A 15547-nucleotide genomic window follows, 5' to 3' on the forward strand; every position below is an offset into this window, starting at 1 on the left:
AAGTAGACCTTAACATTCACCTGGTGGTCAATGTTAGGTCTATGCTTACTCTGCAGGACTTGAGGTCTAGGCCTGTACTTGCTCCAGCTGGCATGGCGGAGTTAAAAGTTAATTTGCCTATGTTGGCCTCCTATCTAGGCATGTCGGGAGGTCCCTTGAGGTTGTTGTACTTGTGCAGAGCTCAGGTAAGGCAAGTTTCCACCAACAGGCTAAGCTGCGGCCAAAATATTTCCAATAAAACCTATCTATCAAATATCTTGTGTCTTTCTTATGGTGGTTCCAAGGAGGGCGGTTGATTTCGCATCCCCTGTTATGAGAAGCAACTACAGAAAGACTTACCATGCACAAAAAAACAGAAAAACTGGGGTGCAGACATAGACAAAGGCAGAATGTTGGAGATATGGGGAAAGAAGGATAGGAGAGAGACAGAAAAAAGAAAATTGGGGGGAGATCCTTTTTTGCTCAGTTTTACCCTGGGCCTCTCTTATTAATAAAGAACTTCTCATTGTCCTGCTCATGGAGATCCATTTCTGCTTTTTTTTGTGTGCTTGATTGGTTGGTATACTTTGGAGCCTGTCTTTGATTCTCTTACCCTGGGCCTGTGCCAGCCATGCAGTCTGAGATCCCTGCAAGGTGTTGCTTTTGAAACATTGATGTGATTTAAACTGACCATGCTTAGCTAGGCCGAAGAGGGCCAGGCACTTTGCTGACCATGAATGTGTTAGAGCCCTGGCTGAATAATTAATGGTTCATCTGCAGGTTGGCCAGTGCTGCAGTTAAAAGGCGAACTGGAGTGGAAAGAGGACAGTGGCAACAATGGTCATTTTACAGGGGCCCCTGCTTGTCTATTGATCTTGTATTACGGACTCTAATACCTCAGGATGGAGCACTGAAGTCTCAGTAAATGGACTGCCATGGGGAGCAGAAAGGCCCAAGCTGATGCCATGGCAGGGAATGAGTTTGTCACCTGTATTCCAAATATTTTTTTTTACTCTTAACAGCCCACCCAATCTTTTTTTTTAAGCATTAAAATGGAAGGAATGAGGTTTCTATTTTTTTTTAAGTCATCACAAAGATTGGTCTCTGTCAAAATCTAGCAGGCAAACAACAGACACAGATATTGCTATCTGCAGAATATGATAAGCAACACTTCTGAACTCAGAATCATATAAGCTATATAATCATTTTGATGATGTAGCTAAATATAATATAGATAGAAAATGGTAAATTTTTTGATGCTAAAAAATCATGGGGGAAAATGTCATTTGATAAAGACATTACAGACTGGATTTGGGCTGGTGTATTGTAAATGCAATGGCTAATACTTTAGCCTCCGTCACTTATTAGTTGCAGCTAATGTATTTTAATGTGGTAGTTGAATCACAAATATAAATACAATCCTTTTTTTTATCTGTTTTTTCTTCAGTAGTCTGAGTTGGTTTTCTGTTATAAAATGCCTGAAATCCTATAGATCTGACTCAACAGACTGTTAGATGGCAAGAAAAAAACTACTCTGAATTATCTGTATATAACTTGCAATGTTTGTGTGCTGGTACCGGTTGCATTCCAAAAAGTATATCTACATTGCTCTTTCCATCTTTCGGGATATTTAAGGACTGATTTTGTTTCCTTATCTCACCAAAATGTGAGCCTTAATATCTTTAACTGAAGCTGACATGACAAAGATTTTCTTGTGGGATGCAAATATGGCATCTTTCTGCACATTTCAAGTGAGCGAACAGGTGTTCACTTACAAAATGGGATTCTGATAACCGACCAGCCTGTCTGATATAAAATCACACAGCCATGTAACTACACGTATACCTTTATTCACTAGAAGAACTGTGCATGCTGACTCAGTGTGTGTTCCCTCTAAGGTGTATGGCAGTTCGACGACCATGTTCCAACCATGGGCTATGTTGCAACCCTCCTGTGGCCTGAACGGCGCAAGATAGGGGAAGACAATGGGAGTTCTGCAAGACCTGACTGCCCTGCATGTCCAGACTTCCAGAAGATTCATCATGCTCCAGGGTTAGAATGCAAACAGTGGACTCCAATTTTGTGTGCCTACTGTGAAAAGTATATGTGATACTACACAATGCTGGTACTTGGGCAGAAGGAGGCCAGGGGAGTAAATGTAGTTAAATATATGTTTTTCCCCCTTTTGTTTTTGACAGGTTCCCCTCCCTCCCCCCCCCCCATTTCACTCACTGTATTTGATCAAAACTTTCTGGTGTTTTTCTCCCTGATAGCCGAAAAGAACCCATATCACTGCTATCGTTTCTATAGTGTAACCAGATGTACACAGCACTGTACACAAACACATAGGAAAAAGTCCCTGCTTGACAGAGCTCACAACTTACTCAAGACAAACAAGGTGGACAAATAAGAGATTAGGGGGTTCATCTATTATAGGAATGACTAAAAACAACACAGGTACTGACAAGATGAAAAAGGGGTTGAGAGTTAAAAGCAGAATCAAACAGGTGGGTGATCACTAGATACATATATGATGGCCTAAACTTTTGAAGCACTGAAAACAATACTGGGTGATTTCAGGATTTTATAAGATCTTACAAACTGAGAGCCCCAACTTTAGAAGGCTCCTCATAAAGCCCTTGAGCATCTGAGCCTAGAAATGTTTCCTCTATGCTTTTTTTAGGAAGAATTTTTTTTAATTCTCCTCTATCCTTCTTTCCTACCTCCATTCTTTTTATTTCTTTGTGTCCCTTTAAATTACAAACAACATACAAATATTTATTTAGGTAGAATCTTTAAGCTTCCTCTTTCCAAAGCTTAATTTCAAGCCTATAATCTCGATTACAGCTCATTTATGAGAGTGAGTCCTCTTTAACTGAAGATTTAATCCAGCCTCTGCTACCTACAAACTAGAAAGATGGGGATTTTCTGAAAATCGTCAGCTTCATTGATTTTTGCCTGGTTCCTGCTTAGTTTGCTTTGCTGATGTTGCAGGTAGTGAAGAATAACTTTTGCACCATTATATAGCAGCAAAATCATATTTTCTTTTTGCCAAATCACAAAAAAAAAAGGAGTTTTGGTCTGGGCTTGCAATTTAAACAATACTTGAAGAAAGGGAAACAGAAATCGATTCCCGTGACTGTGATGAATTAGGAATAGTAATTCGAATTTATTGATTGCAGTGGTCGAGTCCTATTCCCCTCCCCCAAACCAATTCCACTTTCCATATAATTACTCTTTTAAATGTAATCAGTGTATTGTATTCCAAGCATATGCATAGAATATACATACTTGTTTTTATATAAAATCACAGTGAGTGGTCAGTTAATAGCTACCAAATCTGTCTATTGTCAGGTTCCGTTGATCTGTTTATCTAATTGCTATTTGTGTGTGATATGTGTGGTGTGTGTGTATACGTGTATTCTCTGTTAGCTTGCTTATCTATCTATAGACATCTCTTTTGTTGTTCAATATAGTTCAAAACTTATTTTTTTTTTAATATTCCATAGCTACTTCATTTGTTTAATTGCTGTCGCTCCCGCATATTTACACTGTCATTCTTCTCTAGTAAATAAAAATCCAGTTTAAATTTGAAATAGTTTTTTCTTCACTTTCCACTTTATAACTGGTTTTCTAAAATGTCTTTTGTTCAATGCAGGTACAACTTTAGGTTGGTAAGTCCTTTGAAACTCAGCGCCTTTACATTTTCAATCTAAATTTGTAAAATAGATATTTACATTTTGCCTCCGATATGTATTTGTACAATTTCTTCTTGGAAGACAAGATACACAGGGAAAGGAAAAGCATTTGCATTTAGCTCGCTTCTTTTCAGCAGTAGTTCATGGCCAGTTAGGTAAACCAAAGATTAATTTCATTATAATAACCCATGAATACATGCATAGCCTTGCAAATTAACATATAATTTAGCCTGCCCAAATTATGTTTGGAAGGTGTCGATGTAATATTGCAACATCTAGCCACAACAGACGTTATTAAAATCAAACTCTCGCTCTCTCAAGTAGACTTCCCTTTGTGTTTTTGGTGAGTGAAGAATAAAATAGCCGCTGCTCAATTAGATTGAGCTACAGGGGTACTTAAAAAGCCAATTGTGGCAGTCTTTAAATCTTTATTTACCAGAACCTTGTAAAGCCAAGAACAATTTGCATTCTATTAACTGCTTTTCAATAGGGCATCGACTGGAACCGAACGATGCCACGATCAGGCCCTAATTAAAGAGGAGCTGAATTACACTAAATGCGTATGAATACGAGCATAAGCCAGTAAGTAAGGACAGCAAGACTAGTACAGTGCGAGAGGGGTAGAGCGGAGTGACTGGCCCACAGACATGTCCATGTCCCCCTCCTGCTTTCTTCTCCTGTCCATGAGCCACACACACTGCAATACCCCGCGGATCATGTGGAATTCGGGGAGAGACGGCCTTTGAATCCTCAGAACTGATTTTTCTAAAAGGTGCCTCACTTTAAAGGCAAGTTCTTTTCTTTTACTTCCCCTGCCCCCAGATCTGTTTAAATTCAGTGTCATCTAGAGAAGAAGCGATCGGAACTGACGCTGGATACCGCAGGGGAAAAGAAGGGGTTTTAAGGGGATTTTAATCAGCTTTGGATTCTAGACGAAGAAGGTTTGAAGAAAACGTTGCTTGCTTGATGAATGCCAGAGTCGTTTCAAAGTGAGAAAATTAAAAAAAATATATTTAATTTATAGTTTAATTTATAGTTAATTTATATATATATATATATATATATATATATATATATATATATATATATATATATATATATATATATATATAAACTATGGGAATCGTTGGTGCATATATTGAATTTGTGCAAAAGAAACCGTACAAACACACAAGTTGATAGTATTCACCCTACTACTTATAAGGCTGCAGTGATGCACAGACACAGATGCATTCATGTGTCGTATATAGGAACATATTCATCAGCTCCGGACATTTGTGTGTGCACCTATCTATGCCTTTGTGTGTCATAATATTGTGTATTTATATACACACACACACAGTAATATGACCTCATTTTTAGGGGCTTATGCTGAGTTCTCTCTTTATTGATGCAGGCCCGAACCTCCTTGTAGGTGCTTTTCAAGTCTCAGATTGGATCACATGGATTATGGAGTAAAGGGGTGGGGGTGGGGGTCTTGTGTGCCATTGCCAAAGGTGGGCTATATCCAGGATCCCAGGCCTTTGGGGACGAGCTGCTTGGGAAGAACAAACCTTGCACACTTTCTTTCCCTGCTGTAGCCCCCCCCCCCCCGTCTTGCATTAAGAAATCAGGCCGTTTAAATGAGTAGTCCGTCAGATGTCTCCCCCCCCCCCCCCCCCATCGCCAGCCTTCAGAGAGGCTATAGATAATTGATTGAATGTGCCATTTGTGAAATGAAGGAGCTATAATATCGATCGACGGACGGGAGAAGCAGCTGAGTTTGAACCCATTCAGGCAACAGCGGGGTAGTAGCAGACAGCCAGGCCTTGTGCCTCCAATGTCCCTTTAAAAAAAAAGCCACTTCTGTCCCCAAGTAGTAGAGGTCTTGTAATCCCCCTTTCCTGATGGGTCTGGAGTCAGAAAGCAAGAAGGAGGCCTAAATATGAACCAGTTCTCGGCCGGTGATTCTGTATTCAGACTGTCAGCAGGGAGCAGTCTCTGTGGGAGGGGGGAGGGGAAGCAGCGGTCTTTTTACTCAGAGCTGCCTGTCTACCCTGCATCTTAAGACGTGAAATATACAGCTAGGTAATCAATGCTTGCAAATATTTTGTAGGCTGGTGTGATTTGTGGTGATGGATTTTCCCCTTTACCTGTAGCAAGAAGCCTAAAGCGTGCAATGCATGTGTTATGGGTTTTTTTGAGAAATACCGTGTGATTCCAACTCTAAAAACATACAAATCGGACCCTGGAAAGAAAGCAGCCGTACGGAACAATTCAACCTCGTACATATTATACGTCTGATCTCATAAACCTCCTACCTGCAAGTCTCAGAGCGGACATTCTCTGAAACTCAGGCTCCTGTAACCATTTCCACATCCTTCTGAAGGTCTCTCGACCTGATTTGAGCTTACTCCACGGTTTGGGGTTTCTCAGGAGGTCAGAGAGGGTCCCTTGAGACCTGCACAAGATCCTCTGGGCAAAGATGGCCTGGGGGATGCTGTATCTTTTCAGCTCCGCCGTGATTCTCTGAGCCACCTCCTTGGTGTTTATTTCCTCTACTTGCCCAGAATTGTTGGCTTGAGCCCCTGAAGCCGATGCTTGCCTGTCTCTGTCGGCGAGGATGGAGCCGTTGGACTGAGAGTGGTGGTGACCGTGTGGATGCATGCCATTCAAAGGAGGCATCATGCCAGCCCCTGGCGCTCCTAGCCCTCTAGCCAAGTGATCCTCGCTCCTGGAAAGCATAGCAGCATGGGAATCGAAGCTGTTTGGAGACAGCATCTTGTCACTGGTCAAGTGTCCACCTGGGCCATAAGGGGTCAGTGACTGCTGAGAGTTATGTAAAGTGCCCAGACCGTTGGAAAGAGGGGACAGTGGTTGCCCCATGCTTGGCATTTCCTTAGGATAATGACTGTACAGGTTGCCCATGGATGCCAAGCTTCTCTCGTCCCTCATTAGAGTAAAGCTGCCGCTAACATTTCCGGTCAGCCTCTGGTGAGGGTGGTGATGGTGGTGGTGGTGGTGGTGGTGGGGGTGATGGAACTTGTCGGACACCGTGGAGATGGGCGGCAGGTGCTGAAGGGGAGTCAGAGTGGTGTAAGTGCTGCTCAGGCTCATTCCCGATGGAGATTCGCAGGACATACTCATAGCTGGATGTAAAGGGGCGGCCAAGGGATGCTCGGGTCGATAGTCCCCTCCGTCCAGGATTGAAGCCATACTGGAAACCATGGCAGGCCGGCCGTGGGATACCAGGTTCCTGTGAGCAGCCTGCCTGCTATGCGAGCTGCTTATCAGCTCCCCAGCCTGGGAATGGGACACACTGTGGAGATTGCCCAGATTTTCCATTGTAAGTTCCATGTTGCTTAGGTCTGACTCTCCCTCCCTCTCTCTCTGTTTTGCTTTCCAGGTTAATTCAGATTCAAAGCTTTGCCATCGATTACTCTTCCTTTCAGTCAATCCAACATGATTTGATGAAGTTTGTCTTTGGTCTTTCTCTTGGCTAAAGCGTCTCGCTTGCTAGCTGGCTCCTTTCTCGCCTAGGCGATGTGCTAGCCCCGGATCTGGGCTCTGTGTCTAGTGCTGAAAGGCTGCAGCTTGCACTGAGTCGCAGACCTCCAGCCAGCCTCAATCTCACAGCCAGCAGAGCCTGACGTCAGCATCTCCCGGCTCATCCGGCCACTTGCAGCACCTTCCCCCTTACTCTCCCCCTTATACACCCCCCCCCCTTCACACCACCACCAGCACTAATCTAGTGAAAATCTAACTCAATGGCGGCGTGCACTTGGAAAACAAATGAACTTCTGTCTAATATACACACCTACACCCACACGCGAATAACACACATTCAGCCCCTTCCTCCAGAAACTCTGCATCGGACCGCAGGAGGAAAATTCTTTGTGGGTTAGGGGTTGGTCTCTATTTTCTTTTGTTTGTTTGTTTTTTTAACAAACGAGCAGACTAAAAAAAAAAAAAAAAAGACTAGAAAATCGTTAATAGCTGACTGTGGCTTTGAAACTGGACTTTTTAGATAAGAATTTTCGTCAAGCAAAACTATTTTAAAGGAGTCGATAAAATAGATTATAATGAATTGATTGTGTCCATATCTTACTCTCCAACACACAGCATCTAGGGTGTGTGTATGTTATCAGGGTGCATTTCGCTCTCTGTTACATATATGTGTCCTTCCCTGTTCAAATAGCACATACAACATGCAATCCTTGTTCAGTTCAATAGCAGAGTTTTTAAGGCTTCAGTCCATTCCCAAAGTCTCAGTGCCACAGAGCTTTTCAAATGCATAGTAGACGATCACCTTTCAGAGAGAAGATATCTCGGATTATCCAGGGGGTTACAGCGTTCAAATTGTCAAATGGGTTTTCCTATCCAAAGCCCCATCGCATTGGGGCATCTGTGAAGAGTCCTGTTTACTGACGAGGTCATTTATTCATCAAAGGTCGGATCCCAAGACATCAGGCTGGACTTTCCTTAACCCCTCCCCCATCTAAATGACCTTAGGACGTCCAAAGGGCTCTGCTGTGCATGGACACAGGGTGGACAGCCTGCTTATCGGAGGCTAGTGTGGGGCCCAGCAACAAACAGCTCATCTCATTGCTTTGAGGAAGAAGAAAAGCGGGTTCAGTACTTGCGAGTTAATGGGGGCCGATGATGCTTGAAGTGTCAATAAAAGCATTGCTGATGCTGGACGCCATCGTACGAAATTAACATTTTGATAGAACTGAAAACAGAGAATGTAATATTCCGTATGCGCTGAAAGGGTGTGTGTCTGTGTGTACGTATACTTTAAAAGGATAGATAGAATACGAGGTGTGACTCGCATCATGTCGCAATTACAATCTAGCAGGCCACCACCACAACCTATAAATATGAGGTCGTAGGAACGTATAACTTCAAAGAATTGTATATATTTATTTATTTGATTTAAGTCATCCAGGGTCCATGAAATACAACGCAGTTTAACAGATGTGATCGAATATTATACAGAATACACCACTTCATGGATTACATGCATGCTTTTATTAATCCTAGGATGAACATGGCTCAGCGCCATAAGTCAGTGACTTTCTATTGGTAGCTAATTAAATAGAGACCTATAATTCCTTGGGGAGGGGGAAGGGAAGAGGAGCATTTTCCCTTTACATTAGGTTGTGCAGGGCTTGATTACACACAAAGGATGCCCTGCCCTGGAAAATGCACTCTTTCACTACATCAAATGTCAAAGACAAATGACGTCTGCAGCTTATATATATATATATATATATATGAAAAAGCCAAAAGGCAAGAGTGGAAGTCACCAACAACCAAAAAAAGTCCCAGAGACTAGCAGGGGAAATAGCCAAAAGTATTTATTCTTCAAATGTAACAGGAAAGGTTACCTGACACTGCCCTGTTTCGGCCACAGGCCTTCATCAGGGGCCCTCATAAAGAGAAACAAGAGGACCACTCTTGGCTTTTTATTGCTGCTTCCTTGTGGAAGAACTGTTTCTTTTTTTTTTCTCCTACAGTTATGTATATGAGAGATCAAAAGAACAAATGTAGACATGTTTTATATACATATAACTCTATGACCTTATGACAAGGATCTGGTGGCATAGTCTAATGGTTAGACTAGCGGTCTGAAAACTAACAAAGCTTGGCTCAAATCCCACTGCAGCAACTTGTGACCTTGGACGAGTCACTTTAACCCTTCAATGCTTCAGGTATTGTAAGCCTTCCAGGGACAGGGAAATACATAATGTAGCTCAATAAAACTTGTTTTGAGCTAAGGCATGATCCAAATAAATTAAATTAAAATATATAGATAATGCAGAAAAGATGGTTAGGAACACCTTAATGATATAAAACTGGCACAACCCTGATGACAGAGTTCTCTCACCCAAGGATTTCCCTGCCTCATTGGATGGGAAAACAATTACTAATTTCTTAAGTTCCAACATAAGAACACAATAAATGGGATAAGACCAGAGGTTTTTCTCTCACAGAGGAGATCAGGGATTAGTCAGAGAAAGATTAGAACAGGTCAGGCCTAGAGCTGCACATCCCTCCTATCCTCTACTTAGTCTGTAAATTGCTTAGACCTGCGAGTTAGTCCAGGTGGTACAGTAAATCATAAGAACATATGAGTAGCCATACTGGGTCAGACCAATGGTCCATCTAGCCCAGTAGCCTGTTTTCCAAACAGTGGTCAAGGCAGGTCACAAGTACCTGGCAGAAACCCAAATCGTGGCAACACTTCATACTACAAATCCCAGGGCAAGCAGTTGCTTCCCATGTCTATCTCAATAGCAGACTATGGACTTTTCCTCCAGGAATTTGTACAAACCTTTTTTAAACCCAGATAAACCAATAGTTTCCAGCGGCTATGGTTTACAGGTACATAGGGTGAACAGTGGGCCCGGAGCCTGCCCCTTAATGGGGGACAGCTAACTCCTACTTTGACTGGCATGGCAGGCTTGGCTTGGGCATTGCTGCAGATGGCAAAGAAAAGGTGAGCCCTCACTCACTGGAGTGGAGGAGTAGCCTAGTTGTTAGTGCAGTGGACTTTGATCGTGGGGAACTGAGTTCAATTCCCACTGCAGCTCCTTGTGACTCTGGGCAGTTCACTTAACCCTCCAATGCCCCTGGTACAAAATAAGTACCTGAATATATGTAAACCGCTTTGAATGTAGTTGCAAAAACATCAGAAAGGAGGTATATCAAGTGCCATTTCCCTTTCCCCTTTCCCTCATGCAGGTTTGCCCTAATAGGGTTATTATTTTTTAAATTACTGGCCAGCAGGAATCACCCTCCAATGGGGGTGATTCTCAAGGGAGAAGGGTAGGGTATAGTGGAACCAATTTAAGACTGGTCCCCCTTCTGAGGACCAGGATCCTTCCTGCTCCTCAGAGGTGACTTGCTTGCCTGCCCTCCTCACCCCGCTTGTTCTCACTGTTGACTATATGGTCATGGGGTAGTTGCTTTGTAGCAGCTTAGTGGGGGGGGGGGGGGGACACCCAAGCTAGACCCTGTGTAGAAAGAGGTCCTTCTGGACAGGGCCTCAATGTTCACCAGGAGGTGAACATTGGACCACAGCTCAATACAGGTGTCGAGGTCCATGGCATGAATGTTTAATCTTGCTGCTGGTGGGTAATATATTGTTCATGACATGTCTGCCTGCCAAGTTAAATAGCCACTGAATGACCCATTTTCCATATCTTTGTTTAATTCCTCTTTGAACCCAGTTGCACACTATCTCCAGAGGTCCAGTGCCAAGGAATTCTTCGGGGTGCTTATGGATAGTTTACTCCCCCTTGGTGTTCCATTTTGTTTTCAGAGAATAGTTCAATGAGGGAGGGGGGATGCTTTCTGTACACACCACTGAAGAGAACCTCAGTTAAGAGAATATCTCCCATTCCTTCCGCACATTAAACTGAACCAATATTGTCTGTCAGTCTTAGTCTGCCTTCCATGAGTTCTCTGTGGGTTTAGAGTAGCAGGTTGAAAACCAGGAATCTCTGTGGTCTTAGGGCAGTCACATCACCTTCCTTTACCTCAGGTAGAAAACTGGATTCCAAGCCCCCTTAGGACAAGGAAATACCTGTACCTGAGTGTAAAACTCCTTAAGCTACCAATGAAAAGGGCTAAGTCAAGTAATAATAATCTGCACAATGCAACATTTTATTAGGCTCTTTTAAAGCTAAAATAGGGTAGCTACCTGACCACAGTGGCATAGCTAAAGGTGGGCCTGGGTGGACCGGGGCCCACCCACTTAGGAATCAGGCCCACCCAACAGTACCACACCTTTAGCGGTAGTTGGTGGGGATCCCAAGCTCCGCCAGCTCAAGTCTTCCCCCTGATGGTAATGAAAACGCTACTCTCCATGATACCGGCATCTGCGCATGCTCAGTTTTCATTGCATGCCTGCTGCAGACTGCCAAGGTGGAAAGAAGTGTTTTCCCCGCCAGCTGAGATATTTTTTTTTGGGGGGGGGGGGAAGAACACTTGGTGCCCACCCATTCCTTGCCTAGGCCCACCCGAAATCTGTTGTCTGACTACGCCCTTGCCTGACCATGACTCAGACACCGATGCTCAAAAGTAAACATGGGCGCTGGAGGCCATTAGCGCCTTACTAACTCCTGCATTTGCCTGCGCAGAATGTTCAGAGGGGTCTAGCGAAGCAAGCAACACGCACGCCAGGCACTAGCACAGATAACATGCAAATGTAGTCAAGCTCATGTTAATGAGATCATTTTGCATTCCTCCCCAATGCTCAGAAAAGAGCACCCTAAACAAAACTGCCTTACCACTGTCAAAATTACACCAGGTCGGAGCAGGTGTTAGGGTGTTGAAAGAGAGGATTTCATATGATCCTAATGCTTCAGGATTCTTTCTGCAACCTCTGATTGCTCTTGGAAGCAGAAGGAAGCCCGCGCAAGCCCTTAAGCGCTGGTTGTGAGAAACAGCAGACCCCACACATTGGCATCTCTTTCCTGCCTATAAATATTTGGCAAATCGTGATTCGACAGTGCCAAGCCCCTCCGTGAAAAACTGCATTGGCTGCCAATCAAAGAACGTATTACTTTCAAAATCTGCACCCTGGTCCACAAAATTATTTATGGCCAAGTCCCAGGACTTATAGACCTACCACTCAGAAACATAACCAGATCATCTCGAACATACCTAAACCTCCACTATACAAACTGCAAAACAATTAAATACAAAACAACCTATGCGTCCAGCTTTTCCTATACAAGCACACAATTATGGAATGCACTGCCAAAAGTTGTGAAGACAACCTACGACTACCTAACCTTCAGGAAATCATTAAAGACCTACCTGTTCAAAAAGGCATACCCTGCCAACCCAACATAAATGCCTGCACTCTGCAACACAACATAACCAAAGCTTGTACTGGACACTAAATAATCTGTCCTCTCCTTGATTCCCAATGTAACTGAAACATATGTTCCTTACTCAACCATAATACCACCTGTATTTGTTTCTTTATCGGACTGGCGAATGCCTCTACAGTACTATGTAAGACACATTGAGCCTGCAAATAGGTGGGAAAATGTGGGATACAAATGTAACAAATAAATAAATACATTTAAAGCATCCATGCTAAAAAAAATAGTAATAATGCCCAGTGAAAGCACACATTGGTGTCTGTTTCCTATATCTAAATATAAGTGTCCAAGCTAAAAAAAAATTTAAATGTTTATATTTAGGTCACAGAAAAGAGACGCCAATGGATGCTTCATGTTCAGGTTTTACCAGGTGCATGTGCAGAGCAACTGAGCTTTACCGCAGAACTCTTGTGTGCATGCGCCAAGCACAATCCTCCCGCCAAACTCCCTAATGCTCAACATTATGAGTGCTCCTATATTTACACAGTGCAATTTTTCTAGCAAAAAAGGTGCCAGTACTCAAATGCCAGGCCACCCTTCAGGGGTGGGGGTGATCACTGAGGGACTCACCCCACAATAGCCAGGCGCCCTGCAACTAGTCACAGAATCTATGACACGTAAGAATTGGTGTGTTGAGCCTGAGCTCTTTCATTAAAACTTGTGGTCCATGGGTCAATTTTAGCAGACACTGGAAAAGGTGCCGGTACTCAGTACCCCAGAGTACCCCCTCAAAAAAAGCCCTGTATTTACATCTTATTAGCGTTGAGCATTAGGGTGTTGTTTTTCTGCGCTGTTCCAGCAGTATTTTTACGGTGCTATTCAGAACAGCACTGGAGTTTGAGCATCAGTGCTCAGTGAATATAGGGCCTAATTGATTTAGTTTGCTGTCAGTTTGGCTGTGGTGCAAAAGTCATGTTTTTTCCCCGCAAATATTTCTCCCCATTGAAATTAGTGGGCTTTTGGTTGTTAAAGATAAATCTGGTACAAGTTTTTCAGAGGACCCTCTGTGTTCTTTAGTGCAAATGCAAGCATTTTTGCAAGAGGGACACTAGGAGGGAAGCAGTATCAGCACAAACTGTCTAGGGACTGATTTTGTAAAAGGATTGTGTCGATTTTGCTCTTGTGCAAAACTGATAAATTCATGAACAACATATACCCCACTGTTTACATCGGGGAGGGGGAGCTCATATGGCTTTGAATAAATCAACACAAACTATATATTTCTGTTTACTGTTTACCAAACAATGTTAAGGAAAAGGAATAGCAAAGAAGCACCACATGTAAACAAATTATATATATATATATATATATGTGTGTGTGTGTGTGTGTGTGTGTGTGTATATATACACACACACACACACACACACATATATATATATATATATCAAGTTTCCTTTTGAAAACTTATTTTTGGTAGGCAAAAGAACCAGCAAAATATAGCTGCCTCGGAGACTTTCGACCAATACATAAATTGATATTGAAACTCTTCCAATATTTGGACTCTTTTCTAAGTCCTTGGGTCAATATACACTGGACTCAAAAGCTATGTAAAAAAAATCTATAGATTATCATTTTTAAAGCATTACTGACTGTTCTAGGACTTTGGATTTAATAAGATTCATCGATACAGAAGGCATACACTCCGTTTGAAATAATCTTAAAGACCTCTAAATCTATTCAAATAGTCTGCACGATATCAAATCATTTTCATGCATTTGGGGAAACCAGACCAATTCATTAGACTCATATTGACGCAGCTAAGATACTTGCACCAACTACTTATAGCAAATGTAATTTGTAAGGTAGAAAAGTCAACTTGTATGTTTTGCGGCATAGCTTCTCCTCTCCGATTTGGCTTAGCTGAGGAATTACCACTAATAAAATATAGGTTCTTAGTGGGTTAAACCTGTAGTTCTCAACACTTGGGTCAATATCCGAAAGGGCTAGGAACAGGTACCGTCTTCTTGGGACAGTGTGGTTGAAAATTTTTGAAAGTTAAAAAAATCAGTTGATTATATATTGGTGTATTATGAAACAAACCGTTCATATCAAGTGGTTGCGAATGTGTGTCGGACTGGGGATGTCAAAACTATCGTAGAGGTCTAGTGTTATGATTGGTTTTCCAACTTTATCGGTCGGGGTAAAAGGTATCTGCAGGATGTCCCAGCTGAAAGAAAAGTTTTGGGATCGCTTTGTTCAGACCTGTGATGCACTGCAAAACTGCATGACTGGGAGGAAGTCTGAGACTGGAGGGTGCAGGGCCCGTTCGCCCTTTCCAGCTCTGTGTTTATCCTTGCATACATTTGTAAAACCCAGACGACTGGCACAGAAAGGTGGCATACTTTATTTCTGAAAGTTTGTCTCGTCCATAGGAGCTGACTCTGTGGGTGCTTGAGCACCCCCAATATTGAGAAAATTGCTTGTATGTGTCCAGGGAGGGGTCATTTCCATTGGGCTTAGCACCCCCAATAATTTTGAAAAGTTGGCTCCTATGGTCTCGTCTCATTTTCAGTTTTCTCTTTTCAGAAATGCAGTCCTCCTGAAATAAGCAGGCTGCAACCTTAAAGAATCTGAGCGGATACACTTTATTGGGTTAGGAAAATTAAATTCTCCATGCAAGATCTATAGACATATCATAGTAGCATCATTTTCTGTTCCCAAAATTTCACGTGAACTTTAGAAGATATATCAGAAGATTATAACTCAGAAGACCGCTGTGCCAAAGGCTCTTACAACACGTTTTGGCCAGTTTTGTACCTATTGAAAGAAACAACGTTTAAGAGAGTCAAACTCCAGAGTCCTTTTCTTTCGACTGATCTCTCTTTCTTTCTCTCTTTTTTTTTTTTTTGTTACGTACAAAAGTTAATTTCTTGTCTGGAAAGGTAATTGGTTTCAGCATGGGTTTGATGAGGGCTTTAATACATCTTTTTGCAAAAACGTAAAATCAATCCTAGGAGCTCAACAATTTCCTTTCCTCAAGTCACTGGCAGA

The 15547-nt window shown here is 42.5% G+C and overlaps 1 protein-coding gene across 1 annotated transcript in view; it reads right to left on the bottom strand.

Annotated features, from left to right (window-relative positions):
- Positions 1-7013, bottom strand: part of ONECUT3 (one cut homeobox 3) — a 99549-nt gene extending 92536 nt beyond the window's left edge. Inside the window, exon 1 of the mRNA XM_030219442.1 lies at positions 5978-7013. Coding sequence (XP_030075302.1) covers positions 5978-7013 — 1036 coding nt within the window. The remainder of the gene's footprint in view (positions 1-5977) is intronic.
- Between the last annotated feature and the right edge of the window lie 8534 nt (positions 7014-15547).

This window comes from Microcaecilia unicolor, chromosome 11 (genome assembly GCF_901765095.1).
Source record: "Microcaecilia unicolor chromosome 11, aMicUni1.1, whole genome shotgun sequence".
NCBI lineage: Eukaryota > Metazoa > Chordata > Amphibia > Gymnophiona > Siphonopidae > Microcaecilia > Microcaecilia unicolor.